The following is an 18354-nucleotide window of genomic DNA, read 5'->3' on the forward strand; positions in this document are numbered from 1 at the left end:
GCAAGAAGTCTGACCTTTGACAATGGTTGTCGTTAGTAACGAGCAATGAGCGGACTTAATGTGAAACACGACACAGAACTACTGCGTCTCCTCATGTTTCACAACCAGTGACGGTATGCAGGGACTGAATTTCTGTCTTGTTAAAAGGACTTCATGATTTGACTGTAAAGGAGAGATGTTTCTTCTTAGGCACACTGATGAACCCAGAATTTGCTTACGGGAACAAAATTGATATCACATTATGGGTGGAAACTGTCTCAATGTCAGCTATATCAACTATATATTTGTTTTTCTGAAAAGTATCAAACTGCAGATGGGTGTAAGGGAGTGATTTTGGAACTACTGTGGAAGGTTGAGCAGAACAAATATCCTTATAGGAAAAGGATGAGCTGCTAATGTTGATCATAAGGAGGAAGTCGCCAATTAACATAGCATGTTTTTAGAATGGGGGAGGAAACCCAGAGAAAACCCACACATGCACGGGGAGAACATGCAGACTCCACACAGAGATGGCCGAGGGTGGGACTGAACTCAGGTTCATAGCTGTGACGTCTAACCACTCAACCTCCTCCCACATTCCAAAAACATGCTCGGTTAATTGGCAACTCCAAATTGTCCATAGGTATGAATGTGAGTGTGAATGGTTGTTTGTCTATATGTGCTCTGTGATTGGCTGGCCACCAGACCAGGGTATACCCCGTCTCTCGCCTGCAGACAGCTGGGATAGGCTCCAGCATACCTGTGACCCTTGTGAGGATAAGCAGTAGAAAATAAATGAATGATTAAAAGATCATGTTGTTACCAGAGCTAGTTTTTTTTTTACTTTGGGGAAGATTGATGAACAAATTGGAGGTCGACTAGCTCCCGGAATTTTTTATGCTTAGAGATTTACTTTATAATGAGTTTTCAAAATAAAAAATGAAATAAATCATGCTCTTTTTTTGGTTGAATATGGTCTATTGGTTAACAAAAATATATATACATATTTAAATTAACATTTTCAGGCATAAAAATGGCTAAATAAACGCCAATACAAATGCAAAGCATTTGGAAGACTCAATGTGAATGTAGTATTCCACACTGGTCACTAGGTGTCAGTAATGTTACATTCATGCCTGTCATGCCTCCATTGGAGGATAGACATGCTTTCACCCTCCCCCAATTTGAAGTACAATTGAGACTGATAATATCTATTTATTTATCTGTACTCTACAGACTGAACTTGCAACTGAAAGCAGCACAATGCAACATAATGTAGAGCTGTAAAGCATACAAGTCAAAAGTCAAATTGTATGTTGAGTGCGACAATTGTTTTTTATGGGACACAGAATTTCTGCCGGCGCCCCTGCCTGACACCCTAATGTTTGTCAATTTTTATCCAAAATGGTAAATCCCAAGTGTAATGAAAAGACAACACAGGCTTCATCCATCTTTAATAACTATTATGTGACTGCTTTATGTAAGTTTTCATCTAAGTGTCCTTAATGCACAATAATAGACACACTGACATTTCCATCATTGAACAATCTTGTGGTGGTAGTGGTAGTGGTGTCCTTCAGGGTACTGGTCTTGGACACAAGTCACTTCCCTGTCATCATCTCAACATGGCCTCCTGATGCAAGTTCTGTTTTTAATGCAATATTCAACGCATGGCAGTGACACACCACATCCATAGAGTCTTGCCTTTGTCACTTGTTTCCAAATTGTAGCTGATCTCGGCACAAATTGCTGGGTTGTATGTGATCGGGTACGCATCCGGGTGGAGTCGTCACTGGCTCAAGCAGTTGGGTGTCAGACAAGTGTATTTGTAGCTAGACGTCACGCCAAGTCAGTGGAAAATTTTGGAAAAAAGTTATTACTATGATAGTTATTACTACAATGATAGTCCATCATAAAGGGAAAAAAGAACACACCCGAGTTTGACTGACAACAATGCAAAATTGATACTAAAATATTGTTGGAACTCGAAAATACTCATAAAAAGGTAAACACAGACACAATTGCCTCACAACAGAAAACTATAGATTAGTCATTTCCTCATACTGCTTCATCCAAAACAAGGGTGAACACTTTTTAGAAGGGGGCGCTTATACTCCTGTGGTCATGAAACAGAACATACTTGCTCACAGTGCAACAAAACATACATCACATAACTGCTAAGTGGGTGATAAACAACAACTAAACGCTAATCAGAGCACATAACTTAAAACTGTGATTTCCAAATGCCCGCAAGGCATGCTGGGTCATCCAACTGCAAACAACAACACTATGAACAATACAAAATAGGCTATCAAGATTATGTTAACTCCTCCTTGTTTCCTTTTCTGAAAACCCCAAGTTACTCAGCATGCCTTGCGGCAAGAATACTATACGTGGATGTTTTCTTGGTATGGGTATAGTACATGGATATTATATTTATGCCCACATGGTGCAGTACTTTGTGTGCCCTATGTGTTGACACGTTGTGTTGTTTGGATCACTTATTTGTATAATCTATGTTGGTGACACAAGCGTGCCAGAACAGCTCTGCAAGTCATGTTGCCTGCTACAACTTCCATGTTAAAGGTGTAAAAAAAAGGAATTTGGAAATGCCCGGTGGGCTGGATTAAATGCTTGGCGTCCATTTTAAACACAATAAATATACCGCCAAGAATGCAAGAAAATGTTCAGACGCTACACCCTCATGGAAAACAACGCAGGGAAACGATGGACACACGAGAATGGAGCCATGCACACCGACTTGGTGTAAAAAATACAAATCCATATGTTAAAAGCGCTATTTTCATCTGCTATGTTGACACCACATTCATTACGTGATGCGGAAGGTAAGCTTTCACCGCTGTTTTACGTCTATTTTATGTTATGTCTTCATGCAACACACCATGCACACTCACACAATTGGAGCAAATCATTTCAATCTGCTAAACATTGTACCTAGATGATACTGAGTTTATATCTGGCCGTATTGAGCAAGTGTCATACCGGAAGTGACGCAGACTGTGGTTCCAACCCAGCCATATATAAAACATGTGAACTACAAACAGTAGCGGATACCTTCCGTGAATAATTACAGTTCAAATGCATATTCAGTTTAATTTAGCCTTGGATGAGGTCTAGATTTCTTTTTGTAATGGCACCATTTTCAGACACAAAAAACAATCATTTGCTATTTCATTTGTTCTATCCCAGATATTGTACATCTTCAAACTCAAAACTTCTGGGTAAAGTTCTCGGGGAAGACGCCTTTGGATGAAATGTCTTTGCTGCGTTTCCAAACAGATTCCTGCACACCCATGAGCCAGCCGTCATCCTGTGCACACACACACACACACACAAATTAAACCAATAATGCATGCCTCCCCAGTGTGTCAAGTATTATAGAGCGGTGCCACTGACTTGCTCATCTGGGTTATCAAAGGCCACAACCAGCACAACATCGCCGATGGTCAGCTCCAGCTCGTCACCATCAGTGGCAGCATATTCATGGATCGCTTTCACCTGGGGTTGGAAGTTAAAAAGTTAAAACCAAAAATCGCAAATTGCACCTTAGACTCCTGCAGAGACGTCTCACCTTGTAGAGGAATCCAGGAGGAAGCTCATAGTCCGAGCTGTTGGATGAAGAACTCTGTCGTGAAAGAAAATGTGTGTGATCTGAGAGGAAGTTGTTAAGTTGATTAAAGTAAGTAAAGTAGGTAGGAATGTCCAATAGTCGGCGAGAGATGAGATATCGGATTATATCGGTATAGTTTTTTAAGCTGATATAGACATCGGAACACACGTAATGACGTGCTTGACAGATCTGTGTCCACGGCTTCCGGAGTGGGAAAATCTGACAATGTCTGCAGGTCATTTCTGTCTAGACAAGCAGCCCCTTCATTTCTGAAAATGATGACTTCATTGATCCGTGGCCATCATGTGACCAGACGAGAGCTTTGCTGACAAGCCTACATAATGGTATCTGAATATTTCGACTGGCATGACCTACCCCAGTGGACATTCTCCTGATATAGCTCCTCCCAAATGACTCGGAAGTGCACTTCTAAGCCGAGTCAACTTATGCGCATGCGGTCTTCTATAGTTTAGTGTGTGATGTGGTTCCGCCACACATAGGTGTGCCTTGCGTAATATATCCTTTTCACCCAGTGATTGGTCTTTCAAGTCTTTCACATGGAGACGTTCAAGACAAGTCCAAAGTCATAGGCTGGAGATTTTCAAGTCCTTACAAGTCATAAGCAGTGTTTAGTGTTTAACAAATAAAATACCATGCCAAGGTAACAATCTATTAGATTTGACAAATACTATGAATGCATTCTGAATTTTTTTTTTTTTTAATAAAACCAGTGTGACAAGGCGTAGTTCCTGCTGACAAAACATTCAGGATTTAGCCAGTCCACGGCGAAACAATCCACACCCTTGTTTGTTTGTAAACCTGATTGGACGTTAAAAGATGCATTCCATGAAGCAGATTCTGTGGGGGAATTTGTCTTGCCAGAAATTACATGATATAATAACGATCATGTTAATTGAATACTTAATTCAATAATTGAAGCTAGCCGAAGTGAGCAACACACTTCAGGTTATTTTCACAAAATAAAACAGATAAATCACTACTTTTACTTTGACAAAAACAAGAAGCGAACCAACTCGCAATATATTCTGTTTGACACCGCCATTTGGTCCATGCTGCTGCTCAGTGTTCAACCAACGTCGCGTTGCATCCTGGTGTAATTTCAGTGTGAGTAGTAAGCTGATGATACATATCAGCAGCAGATAGCCGAAATGACAGCAGTTTTTTTTTATTAAGGTCCAAAAAACAATGCTTCCTAACAAGGGCTACTGTTGCAGCCGTAACCCACCCCTACAACTCTTGAACATGCGGGTTCTGCCTCACTTCCTGTCCATCACCCCTATCCCTTCCCAACCCCGGAACATATCTCTCCATGGCAACACATGCGCAAATACAACACATAACACAATACACATATTAGCCCTAAGATTACAATACAATACATACTCAGCATGTCTGGCGAATGCAGTATGCATCCGGGAAATTCTCGAATACTAAAAATCGCATACTGCCCGTGTAGACACACTGCACACCCCATACTCAAGTTAGTATGAGTAGTAAGTAAGTATGCGGTTTCGAACACAGCCATATTCAGTACTCACTGAAAAGTCATCTGACTAAAGTCCGAGTTAAGTGCCAAGTCGTTGATGTCAAAGTCCAAGTCTTTGATGATTGTCCACGTCAAGTCCAAAGTCATCAAAATTGTGAATTGACTCTGACTTTAGTCCAAGTCCACATCTTGGTCAATATGGGTAAAGAAGTGCTGGACTTTATTGGGTGTTGCTAAGAAATCTCTACTGCCGAGTACGGTCATGTGACTTTTGGATCTGTGAATTCCCGACTTGGTTTTAACTCAAAGCTGAACTTTACCTGCGCTTCATCATGTCCCCAGCCCCCCGGCTCCACACTGGCGTCGTTAGAGTCCCAGTTGGTCTGAGCATTATAATCCCATCCAACCTGAAGCTGCTCTTGGAGCCGCTCCTCACCATCGGCAGCCGTCTCCTCATGCTGGAGGTTAAAGTTTGTGGAATGTTGCAGGAGAAGGAAGGGGGTTGGATGGGAGGAGTTTAGTAGGTGAGTGGGCGTCAACATGCAGAAGACATGTGAAGTGACAAGTGAAGCCCAAACTAAAACGGAAGAGTCCATTCTTACCCACGAGTCCCAAGAGCCCTCCTTCATGCAGCAGTAAGGCAAATATCTCAATGAGTCATGTACACGCGTCACGGACACACATTACACCACGGGCTGTCCAACAGTCAGCTGACCTGTGGTGTTGTGGGCTCTGCGTTAATATCAGAGATGTCATCATCGAGCGACTCGTCCTGCTGCGGCCTCTGCGACGGAGGAGGCCGGCTGGGAGGCGGGCCAGGCCTCTTCCAAACACACGTGCACATGCAGAACAGCACACTTTAATCCACACACGGCAGTTTGGGGGATGCAGAACCCCGAGGTCAAAGTACAGAGATGTTTTTGTTTTTGGTACCGTCGGTGAGGTGGCCGCCCGGCTGTGGTTGGCTTCTTCACTTTAAGACACAAAGACAGGAGAAGGACAAACGTGACACACTTGAACATAATCAACATGCAAAATGGCACACTCACTTCAGCGCAAAATAACTCAATCCAAACAAGCTGCATGCACATTGCCAAGACACAACATTATGAACACCTGACTTTGAGATGCAGTAACAGCTCAATTAAAAATGATGCCCCAAAATATATTTTGATTGTGTTAATCAGGGGTGTCCAAACATTTGGTCCTAGTTAAAATTTGGTAAACAGGCCAGACAACAGCATTACCTTAAAGGGGATCTATTATGGTCATTTTTCGACCCTTCGTATTGAGTTGTGGTCTCCGATAGAGCAGCTACACACAATAACCCGCACAGAAATGTTTTTAGATCTTCCAGAATCTGCACCTCTTCCAGCTGTATTTCCTTTGATTTGTGCTTCCTGCCAAACTGGTTTGATTTCATTTATTCCACCCACGGCCCACCTCTGGGCATGCCCACTCCGCTGTGTTTGGTCACACGCCCAAAGTGGTTTCTAACTATGAACCAAAAAAGGAAGTCTGCCCTGCTGTGACATCACAAAGGAACGGTTATACCACACCTTTTCAAACTGAGCATTTTGAGTTATCCCAAACCTCTTTCAGGGCTCACTTCCAAATGCACGAATCTCTGTGTGGAGTTTGCATGTTCTGAGGATAAGCGGTAGAAAATGAATGAATTTTCTACTGCTTGTCCTCAAAAGGGTCACGTTTGTGATGGAGCCTATCCCAGCTGTCTTCAGGCGAGAGGCGGGGTACACCCTGGACAGGTGGCCAGCCAATCACAGGGCACATATAGACAAACAACCATTCACACTCACATTCATACCTATGGACAATTTGGAGTCGCCAATTAACCTAGCATGTTTTTGGAATGTGGGAGGAAACCAGAGTACCCGGAGAAAACCCACGCATGAACAGGGAGAAGATGCAAACTCCACACAGAGATGCCTGAGGGTGGAATCGAACTCAGGTCTCCTAGCTAAGTTTGATTAACTCTAACTCTAGAGTTAACTCTAGGGGTTGTTGTTTGAAAAATGGCCGGGATTGAATGAAATGTTTGGGTGGGTGCAGCTTCCATCCAGGTCTCATCAGGTCTCATTAGAGACCATTGGATGTCTGTGAGTAGTTGTTCATAACTTCCCAGTTATTTTTGTAATTTTTTTACTGTATAAAAACAATTCCCGGATTTTTTCTAAGCATAACACTGAAAGTCAGGTGTTGCGGTGCAGCAGCCATGCAGCACTTATTATATACCTCTTTCCAGCAAGTACGGTCTTGGCTGCTGTAGTGCCATCTTTTCTGCAGTAGGAGGCAGTGTGGGTGACATTGCTCTTCGGACATGTCAGATTCTGCTACGCCTAACGGCGAACGGTTTCTCAGCACCAAATAGTAAGCCTCAGTAGCGCTTGGATGTGTCAGAACCATCCCACTGTACTTTATGTACTATATTGTCATTATCAAAGTACTTCCTGTCAAAGAATGCAATTTAAAAACTGCATCAACTTGACTAAAAGAAAAATGAAAGGCACAACACAAAGAAATGATGTAGTCCCCTAAAACAATATGACAATACCAAGGATTGAAAGGATACAAAGTGAAAAAGTGTCTTTTTTTTGCATGTTTGTCACACTTAAGTGTTTCAGATAATCACAAAATTTAAATATTAGTCAATGATAACAATTTAACGCAAAATGCAGTTTTTGAAAGCTTTTATTATTAAGTGAGAAAAACAATCCAAAGTGATTGCCCCCTCAACCTAATAACTGGGTGGCCCACTCTTACAGCAACAACTGGAATCAATTTTAAAGGTCATGCCATAGCATCTCAATAGGATTCAGGTCAGGACTTGGACTCGTCCACGCTAAAGTCTTCATTTGGTTTTTCTTCAGCCATTCAGAGGTGGACTTGCTAGTGTGTTTTGGATCATTGTCCTGCCGCCAAACCCAAGTTGGTTTCAGTTTGAGGTCACCAACAGACGGCCGGACATTTTTTAGTAGACAGAATCCATGGTTCCATTTATCACAACAAAACAGCCCCAGACCATCACACTACCACCACTATATTTTACTGTTGGTATGATGTTCTTTTTCTGAAATGTGGCGTTACCTTTACACCAAATGTAATGGGGGACACACTTTCCAAAAAGTTAAACTTTATCAGTACCACTGAGTAGTAAAGCTCTTTTTGGTCTACCTTAACTGAGGCAAGTGAGGTCTGCAGTTCTTTGGATGTTGTTTTGGGGTCTTGGATGAGTCGTCGCTGCACTCTTGGGGCCATTTAGGTGGGTGGCCACTCCCTGGAAGGTTCACCACTGTTCCATGTTTTCACAATTTGTTGATAATGACTCTCACTATGGTTTGCTGGAGTCCCAAAGCTAAAGAAATGCTTTATAACATTTTCCAGACTGGGAGACTTCAGTTAATTAAGTTATGAATTAACAGAGTCCCCCTATTAATCACTCAAATGACTTTTTTCACACAGGGCCATGTAGGTTTGGATTTTTTTCCTCCCTCAATAATAAAAAGTTTCATTTAAAAACTGCATTTGTGTTGTCATTGAGTAATATTTAAATTCGTTTGATGACATGAAACATTTAAGTGTGACAAAAAAGGAACAAAGTAAGGAATCAGGAAGGGGGCAACCACTTTTTGTGTGGTTGGGGCATAGAAAACAAGTAGGATTAATTAAGCTCTGCTTTTTCGTACGTGTTGAATAGCTTATAGTAAATAAACTATGACCATTAATTGAAACCTTTAACAGACTTACTTGAGCTGCCGCTGTTCTTCCAGTTTGGTCATGATGTCATTCAGGTTTTGACTCAACTGAGGGATGAGGAAATAGAACGATGAAGAAGGAACATAAAGCTGTGACCAGAAAGGTTCATCATTTGCAGTCACCTTGCTCATCTCTCTGTGGAACTTCTCCTGATTACCCGCCAAACTCTGGAATGTGTTAACATAGACGCCAACACGACTGCATGCACACACTCTCTGGTCAGGATGAATGCTTATGAAACATGTTGGTTTGTTGTGGAACCATCTCACCTGTCCCACAGCACTGGAAGCTGGTCTTGTAACTCCACATTCAGCTCCTCAAAAATCTTCTGAGCGCGACCCAGCTCCTCCTCGGCCTACACACACACACACACACACACACACACACACAGAGATAAATGAATAGCAGCACAGCTATTACACAATATAATTCAGTGGTTCACATGTAAAACAAACAAGTCCCCAATGAACGGAAGTGAGACCACATAAGGACACAAGCTGTCATGTCTTCACCTGGTTGTAGGAGAGGTTAGTCTGAGCCACCTGGTGGGCAGACAGCAAACCCTGAGCCCAGCTCGGCGCCGCCATCTCCAACAGGGCCGCAGGCTGAGCATCACACCATGCAGAGGAAGACGATTGGGAAGGGGGTTGGGGGTGGGGGTTAGAAGGCGAGGAGTTACGAATAAAGCAAACGTGTTAGTGAAGAATTACCAGCGCAACACTTTGGTAAAGGTAATAGTTTTATTTCATTTGAACATGCATCAGATTACAAGTGCATCCCATAATCAGTTCCCAGTTCCACATGTCCAAAAGGAGTAGGAAGAAGCAAAGCTTATTAAATCCTACCCCTCCATCTGGTACTTTTACAATCAGTAACTGTTACATTTGTTCACTTCCTGCTTTCCTAATATAGTATTTTTTATATTTATATTTTTTCATTTATTTATGTATTTATTTCTGTATTGATTTATTATTATTATTATTATTTATTAAAAAGATAAAAACACAAGAAATATTACTAAAAAGCCTGATTAAAAAGGTGTGTCTTTATTCTTTTTTTTTTTTTAAATGTCAACAATCTCCGCAGTCCTGAGGCTCTCCGGCAGGCTGTTCCACAGGTGGGGGCCATAGTGGCTAAATGCTGCCTCACCGTGGGTTTTGGTATTGTTAAAAGGCCAGTGCCGGAGGACAGCAGGGTCCGTGGGGGTTGATATGGTAAAAGCAGATCAGATAAATAAGAAGGTGCAAGGCCGTTAAGACATTTAAAAACCAGTAGGAGAATCTTAAAATCAATCCTGAAGCCTAAGAGAGAAACGGGCGGACTCTGGCTATGTTCTTAAGGTGATAAAAAACTATTTTTGTTATAATTTTGATATGTGGGATAAAATTTAGCTCAGGGTCAAAAATCAAGCCCAAATTTTTAACTTATTCGGCTGGTTTAAGATCCTGTAGTTTTGGTAAAAGTTTCTCTCTCTGGCCTTCAGGACCTATAACTAAAACCTCAGTTTTGTACTGGTTGAGCTGTAGGAAATTTTCTGCCATCATGACTAGTGGCCCTGAGTCATCAGGAGACACGGCGATGTATAGCTGTGTATCATCAGCATAACTATGGAAGCTGATGCCGTGCTTCCTGTTGACGTCCCCAAGGGGAAGCATGTAAAGATTAAAAAGGAGTGCACCTAAAATTGAGACTTGGGGAACCCCACATTCAATTTCATGGGTTCCTGAGGACATGTATCCATACTTACATAAAAGCATCGATCTGTGAGATAAGAACAAAACTAGTTAAGAACAGTACCGGAGAGGCCGACCAGGTGTCTGAGTCTATTTAATAAAATGTGATGGTCCACCGTATCAAAAGCAGAGCTTAGATCCAGTAGAACCGACACTGTGAGCTTTTTATTATCTAAATTCCACCTCATGTCGTTTAAAATCTTTAAAAGTACTGTCTCGGTACTGTGGTTCCTCCTAAAGCCAGACTGATGTTTCTCTAAAATGCTATTTCTGTTTAAAAAGTCATTAAGTTGGTAAAAAAAACAGTTTTTCTAAAATTTTACTTAAAAACGACAAGTTGGATACGGGTCGGTAGTTATTAAGAACGTTGGGGTCTAGATTGCTCTTCTTCAGAAGGGGTTTCACCACCGCCATTTTAAAGGCGGTGGGGAAGACACCCGTCTTAAGAGAGCAATTCATGATGTTTAAAAACTGCTCCTCAAAGAATCCATAAAGTGATTTTAAAAGTGATGTGGGAATTGGATCTAAAAGGCAGGTTGTTGGGCTTACTTGGGAGAAAACTCGACCAAGTGTCCTTGCATCAACCAGGGCAAAACTCTCCAGTCTCTCCTCAGGCAAGGACAACAGTCCAGGTGTGGTAACAGAAAAAACTTTCTGGGGTAACAGGCAGGATCTGATGTCCTTGATTTTAGTTCTGAAGTGGTCTGCAAAGTTTTCACAAAGATCATCTGTTGGTGTCTTAAAGACTTTATTAAAATTAGTGCCAGTTAAAATATTAAAGGTGGAGAAGACGAACCGGGGATTGTTTTTGTGGTTGGTAATGAGTAGTGGGAAATGGGAAATTCCTTCCCTTTTTGACTGCGTTATTGTAGATTTTGAGTTGTTGACGTAAAATCTCGTAATGAACCGTCAATTTACTTTTTCTCCATCTTCTCTCAGTACTCCTGCATTTTCTTTTCAGTTATTGATTTCATCGTTTTTTCTCCACGGGGGTGTAGGTTTTCTTTTTATTGTTTTTGTTACAGGTGGAGCTACTGAGTCCAGAGTTGACTTCAGTTTACTGTTAAAATTATCAACGATAAAATGACAAGGTGCAGGTAAAATTTCAGCAGGAGTGCGCTGTAAAATCTCAATAAAATCTGCAGCCACTTCAGAAGTTAGATAGCGCCTCCTCCCGGTTAAAACTAAAAAAAAACTTAAACCAATCCAAGACGCTAAGAAGTTACGTATATTTAAAGACAAAAACAGCCTGCATGTCAGGTTGTATTTTTAGAATGTGGTATGAGCCAATACAAATTGAGCTGCGGACCACAAATGGCCCGGGGCAGCGCTTTGGACACCCCTGAAATGAAGTAAACAAAAGCTTGCAAATATAAAAGCCTGCATACTTTTTGGAAAAAGCTGGAACTTATTCATCAATTCGTCAATATTATTTGTAATTACGTCCTGTATTGTTTGAATGTTGAAAGCAAAATGACAGTGACATCATCTAGGTCAGGGGTGCTCACACTTTTTCAGCATGCAAGCTACTTTTAAAATGACCGAGTCAAAATGATCTACCCACTACAAAAATGCAAAACATCTATTTATTTTCAAATGTATTGAGGATTATTTGTACGTACAATGTATGTTGATGTACCTTACATAACCAAATGAGCCAATATTGCAAAACACACATAATTAACTATTAACATTTTTTGTAATTACCTGAGTTTACTTTGATGACTTGCACTGAATTGAATCAGCCAGGGATGCATAGTCCGGACAGTAGCTGCTGATAGCCAGGTTAGCCAGGCAAACGCACTTCGAAAAAGACATTGTGAAAAAAAAAGTCCACCTCCCATTCCGTATGGAAGTGATATGTTTTTGCCTTTTTACTTGGTCCAGCTACTTCACTCATTTAGTGACCATAACCTTTAGCGAGGGCTTAAAATCTGACGCAATTCGCCGACCTAAAGGTCAAAATTCAGTTGTCATCTGATTGGTTGTCCTGTATGTCAATCAAGTAACGGGGATGGATGATAGGCTGACATCGTAAGTTCTGCTGCACTTAAGACGATGTTTGATTTGATTGGTCACCCGAAGGGCAACATTCAGTTGTCATCTGAATGGCTGCCCTGTATATCAATCAAGTGACGGCATTGATGCTAGGATGATATTTTTTTAATGTCACGCCGCGATCGACCAGCGATCGACCAGTACCACCTCCGCGATCGACCGGTAGATCGCGATCGACTTAATGAGCACCCCTGATCTAGGTCATATCGCTCAGGTAAACACACATGGTAGTGAAAGGTAATGGTAAGTTGCTTATCCTTCAATTATTGTTTTAAATTGGCTTATTGATTGTAAAGTGATTTTAACAGTATCACTCGAGTTCTTTGAACATCCAGCAGCAACACAACATTTTAGCATGACTACTGTTTGGATGAAAAATATACTGAACCAAGTCGACGAGCTACTGCACCTCCAGAAGCGTTTCATTACTCTGCTTGAGCTAAGAGGTGTTATCTCAATGACGTCATAAATGTCATTTTTAGGAATTTACTGTTCCCTTCCAAAAATCAAAACAATGTGGAACATAATTACGCACAATATTTAACAAATTTAATAAGCCAAGCTGATGAATCAAGTCAAAATGTTTACCTTGGCGATCTTGGCCTCGTCCTTCTTCTTGCCTTTCTGTAAGGAAGAAAAGTGATGCCTGGCGCTGTCAAAGTCCACCATCTTCCTGTCACGCTTTGCAATGCGAGCCTTTGAAAGAAATCAGCGGACTCTGTCAAACAATCGTACTTAATACATTTTCACCCTCAGGTTTTCACATTTGGACTTACACACCTTGATGTCAGGAAACTGAGCCAGGTAGGAATCCATGCTGAGCACCGAATTGTCTGTGATGTTCTGATGGAAGTCCAACCACTGTGTGTCTGTGTCCTACAACACACACACACACACACACACACACACAATGGAATGTCCATTTAGTCAAACATCCTCAGCTCCCTTAAACCTCACACGGGAATGACATCGCATCTTTTTTTATCCCGTTGCCTTTAATCCGTCTACACTTTTACCTCCAAGTTATTGTCCATCTCCTTCTCTATCATCTCCTTCAGCGGGAAGGACACACGCATGCACAAAGAAAGTGACAACAGAGTGAAATGAAGGTGATTGAGGGAGTGCTGATGTCATGAGAGAAAGACGGAAAAAGGAGGATGGACGGACAGACCAAAGACCTCACCTCCACCAGGGTGTCCATCTCTTCTTTGCCGAACCATTCAGGCTCGTACATGTCGGCCAGACAGTCCTGTAGCCTCCGAGATGTCTCGTGCATCGCTGAAACATGTCGGACATCAAGTATTTGTTTCAAACATAAAGTCACATCACTTGGTACTCCTATTATTCTTTGTTTACACCAGATTGAGCAGTTAGCTTACAGCTCTTATGCACAGGCTATAGGATCACTGCATAACATAATGGACCGTTAAGTATTTCATGTTGTCTAATTGGTTGTTTAGCTCTCTTCCTGCTTCCGCATCCTCATCCTTCCACGTCCTCCTCCTTTGCATTCACATCGTTGCCAGTGAGCTCCTTTGATGCTCGGATGCCAACGACAGTTAGTCTGTGTTCCTTGCTATTAGCGGCAATGGCGGCAACCTTTGTATTGAATTGTGTACTCCTATAGAGCGGCTTCACAAGATAACCTGCACAGAAAGCTTTCCTTTCTAGATCTTCCAGAATCTGCACCTATTCCGGCTGTATTTCCATGGTCTGTTTTAATTCATTCCACCCACAGCCCGCCTCTGCTGTGATTGGCTACACGGTGAAATCACATTGGAGCTTGTATTCGGAAATGCCCATATAAGGAAGTCCGGCTCACTGTGATGTCACAGGGAGCCATTGTTAGAAAAAACTCTCTGAAACCATCCCAAACTTATTTCAGGGCTCACTTCCAAATGTGCAAAGCTCATTATCTGAAACTGTGGCATCGTTTAACATGGGAATACAACATTGTAACGATTTATAGGTAAGGAAATTGGAAAAAGCATAGTAGGTCCCCTTTAAGTGAAATGTGCATCTATTCAATTGTCATACTTGGAGGTGTTGAAAATCTCTCAAGTCTTTATATATAAGCATTGCATAGCAGTTACCATAGCAACAAAAATGAAACCATTCTGCCCCCCACTCGGGGCCGGTGCTTTTAAAAGGCTAAGAGTGTCTTACTCTTCACTGCTGTCAGGTAGGCTTTTAGATCCTTCTGCAACTTGGTACCTTCCCCCTAGGGGTGAAGAAGAGCAGAAAAGCAAAGTGAAACCATCGCGAGCGACAGCGATGGTGCTCATGGTGCTCACCATCTGCTTGTTGAAGTTGGCCACCATCTCCTCAAAGACCTCATCTCTTGTCTCGTCCGCTTTGCCGAGTTTCTGCAAAACCTGAAAATCGCAACTTGTCAAGTCATTTTTATTTCTATAGAAGCAGGAGCCTAGAACCGTGCTCCTTGACAAGCTGAGCCCACATGAGCAAACAGTTTGCGGCGGTGGCAAGGAAAACCACATCTGCCCTTCTTCGTTCTACGTTCCAATACATGATAAGGTCACCCAGGTCACCCACAAACTATAGGACTGGAAATATAGAGCTTTTTATTTAACAAAACAATGCGAGTCCATTTTGGGATGTTTTATAACTTTGCATTCATGACGTACAGTACGCATGATCGTGTAGCTTTTTCCCACTGATTGAAATTAAAACTTCTAAAACCTAAAATAATCATATGTTTTCATAGTTGTTTTATGCAACCATTGTGTTTTGATCTGACAAATCTTAAGAAACTTTGAACAAATGTACTTTGATCAAGCTGTTTGGACCACTGCAGCTGTTGGACACCAAGTGCAAGGTTTATAGTCTGAGTTAAGCACTTTGTGTGTTTATTATGCTCCAGTCCTGCCTGGTGCACTGCCATTTCCAAATTCCATGTATGACAGTAGTGAGCCAGCTAGGCCTTCTCTGCAGGCCTAAAACCATGAGAATAATTGTATAATTTTTCTGGTCTCAATACATGCTGTTTTCCTCGTTGCTCTCCTCCAAACAGGAAGAGAGTTCATTCATTCATTTTCTACCGCTTTTCCTCACGAGGGTCGCGGGGGGTTGTGGGCGTGCTGGAGCTTTGTTTTCCCAGTTTTCGGGCGAGAGGCTGGGTACACCCTGGACTGGTGGCCAGCCAATCACAGGGCACTTATAGACAAACAACCATTCACACTCACATTCATACCTATGGACAATTCAGAGTCGCCAATTAACCTAGCATGTTTTTGGAATGTGGGAGGAAACCGGAGTACCCGGAGAAAACCCACGCATGCACAGGGAGAACATATTTTTAGCCTTATGCATTATTTTAGCTGTTTGAAGATGAACTATATCAGCAAGTTTAAGTATTTGTGATTTTAGAAATAAGGAGTTAGAATGTTCTCTGTAGGCGGCATTATGAATTATAAGTCGGAATCAGAATCTGACTTGGCTTTATTACGTGTGTGAATGTACTGTCCAGTGAGCATGCATGCCATGGATTATTTTGTCTTTCTATTTCATCTGGAATAAACTTCCTTCCAGGACGTTCCATGAAGAATGACAGAAAGACAGGACAGTGGTCCCGTGGAATGGTGATCTCCAACCTGCTGCCAGGTGATGAAGGTAGCCAGCAGGCCATGATTAGCAGGCTGACCGGGACTTCCCCAGTGCCGCCTGCATAACGGGCTCATGTTTCCTTCTCTAGCACCACCGTGGGGTTGATCTAAATGCACAAATAAAAGCCGTTTAGCAAGATTCCCCGTGCCTGTGGCATTTCGATAGCCTTGAAAAACGGCATAAAGACCCGCTTGTATGCCATTCACACATGCCTGCAGTGCACCGGTGTTCCATTTCAACATCCCAAAATACACACAGACACTTTGTGGCAAAGGGAGAAATGGGGAGGTGGGGGTAAGGGGCTATTCATAGTTGTGCGACCCCCCCATCGCCACAACTGTAAGGCATGGTTTGAACCCCTTGATTATTTTACATCTACCCGACTCATCTCTGAGAGAGTAGATGCCAAGCAAAACATTTCAGTTTCTTTCTTCGCCGCACGACGACGGACTCGGCTGCAAGATGACGCCATGGAGCAGACAGCTGCGGACAACGCCCACCTAACCCCCACCCCACGACGACAGCCGGCAGCCTCATGGATGCCGATGACCCTCTGACCTTCTTTCACCAGGATGCATTGATGCTGATTGGCAGCTTTTTCTAACCTCATTAAATATCAATGCGTTGATCATATGCTTTACACTGGGCCTCCTTTTATGCAGGGATGGCACATACAGTATATATATATATTTGCGTGTGTGTGTGCGTCACGTGGCTGTGAGGTGATTAAAAGCTAAAGGAGCAGCAGACAAGCTGGACAAAGCAGTTAGACACGTCACTTCACACTGATAATCTACTTTCTTTTCAACGTTTTACGACTTCCTCTACGCAATGACAAATCATTTGCATATTTGTGTTAAATGCGCCAATATTAAATTATCTTATATTATAGTTTTTTTTATATATTCTTAAATTAGTTGCTCATGATCTTGAGTAACGAAATCCACATCAATACTGGCAATGCTGGCCCTGCATTTAATTGATATCAGGTCGATAGCAGTATTGGCAGTATCAACACACCTTAGTGTGTATTTCTTCCGCAGTATCAATAATACTGTGATAAGTAGAAACATCAAGTTTATGGTTGTATTTATGTAGTGTTGTACTCTTTACAAACTCTGGGAACACGTCCTTGGACACAGGAGGGCATTTGGGATAAAAGGGGTTTTGTTATTTTCTATTATTGACTTTATTTTGCTGACTGTAAAAAAACGAGAATTGTATTCTCTGTTATTATAATCATGATCAAAAATCCGGGTCAATGAAGTAAAACCTTGCAGTACAAACTTACTAGGAGTAGGAGCGATCTCTATTGTAAATGTCTCCCTCGGTGGAAGGAAGCGTCACTGCAGCGGTTCCACAGTTGGGATGTTGAATTTGAACTTTGAAGAGTATAAAAATGAAGAAACATTTTCAAGTGCGGCTTGACGGGATGTGGAGAAACGCGAGAAGGACGAGAATTATTCAATACTCGAACAGACCCGATGCATAGTCTGGCTGATATTTGATATCACGCATACACTTTGTAAGCATCGGCACAAAGCCGAGGTCAAGTGACGTGGTCCACCGGAACTGTTTGAGTTTCGGTAAGAACTTTATCGTACCTTCTCCTGCGCTCTGCTCAACCTCTTCTGGACCGTGATGGCCAGTTTCCCGGCGGTGACCCCCTTCCCGGTCTCGGCCATGGCGTGCTGCGTTCGAGGCGGTGCTGAGTGGCAAGTGTTTCTGTGAGTAAAAGCCACCGGACGCGATTTGGCTCGTGCGCGTAACTCTAATCCCGGTGCAGCTTCTTAAAGGAGCCGTGCGTAACTTAATCCGGATTTTGTGCTGTAGTCCAGAGTGAACAAGAGAAATAAAGTGGATCTGGAACAGAATCGTACAATTATGACCTCTCGCTGCTAATTCATGAAGCCTTGCGCCCCAAATGGGCGACCGATCATGTTTCCCTCTTAAAGGCGCAGCGCTGCTAGTATTATTAGGCGACACCTGGCGTGAGGAGCCTTTAGGTCCATACTTATTTGTGTACACGCACTTTTCCAGTCAGATGG

The 18354-nt window shown here is 42.3% G+C and overlaps 1 protein-coding gene across 7 annotated transcripts; it reads right to left on the reverse strand.

The window, feature by feature from the left end:
* Positions 1–1416: 1416 nt before the first annotated feature.
* Positions 1417–18352, reverse strand: bin1b (bridging integrator 1b). Of its 7 annotated transcripts, XM_058051026.2 has the most exons (19): positions 17911–18348; positions 14977–15057; positions 14849–14903; positions 13866–13960; positions 13699–13734; positions 13463–13558; positions 13271–13378; positions 9404–9496; positions 9161–9246; positions 9014–9089; positions 8883–8938; positions 7371–7415; positions 6051–6090; positions 5833–5940; positions 5720–5740; positions 5438–5575; positions 3572–3625; positions 3397–3498; positions 1417–3310 (listed from the first exon to the last, which is right to left on the reverse strand). In XM_058051026.2, exons 1-19 carry the CDS (start codon positions 17989–17991, stop codon positions 3209–3211), a joined length of 1473 nt encoding a protein of 490 aa, XP_057907009.2. In that variant the 5' UTR covers positions 17992–18348; the 3' UTR covers positions 1417–3208. The 7 variants fall into 7 exon arrangements, with proteins under 7 accessions (XP_057907009.2, XP_078652913.1, XP_078652915.1 ...); XM_078796787.1 differs by lacking the exon at positions 13699–13734 and having other exon boundaries at positions 17911–18350; XM_078796789.1 differs by lacking the exon at positions 9404–9496 and having other exon boundaries at positions 17911–18350.
* Between the last annotated feature and the right edge of the window lie 2 nt (positions 18353–18354).

The sequence above is a fragment of the Doryrhamphus excisus genome, linkage group LG15, assembly GCF_037039965.1.
Source record: "Doryrhamphus excisus strain RoL-2023G ecotype Guam linkage group LG15, RoL_Dexc_Guam_v1.1, whole genome shotgun sequence".
Lineage (NCBI taxonomy): Eukaryota > Metazoa > Chordata > Actinopteri > Syngnathiformes > Syngnathidae > Doryrhamphus > Doryrhamphus excisus.

Excerpts from the sequence above, each read along its gene's own strand:
- bin1b (XM_058051026.2), bottom strand. The coding sequence starts at position 17,991 with ATGGCCGAGACCGGGAAGGGGGTCACCGCCGGGAAACTGGCCATCACG. Across the intron at positions 3,499-3,571 it reads CTCCTGGATTCCTCTACAAG|GTGAAAGCGATCCATGAATA; the intron begins GTGAGACGTCTC and ends TTCCAACCCCAG. Across the intron at positions 3,311-3,396 it reads TTGATAACCCAGATGAGCAA|GATGACGGCTGGCTCATGGG; the intron begins GTCAGTGGCACC and ends GTGTGTGCACAG.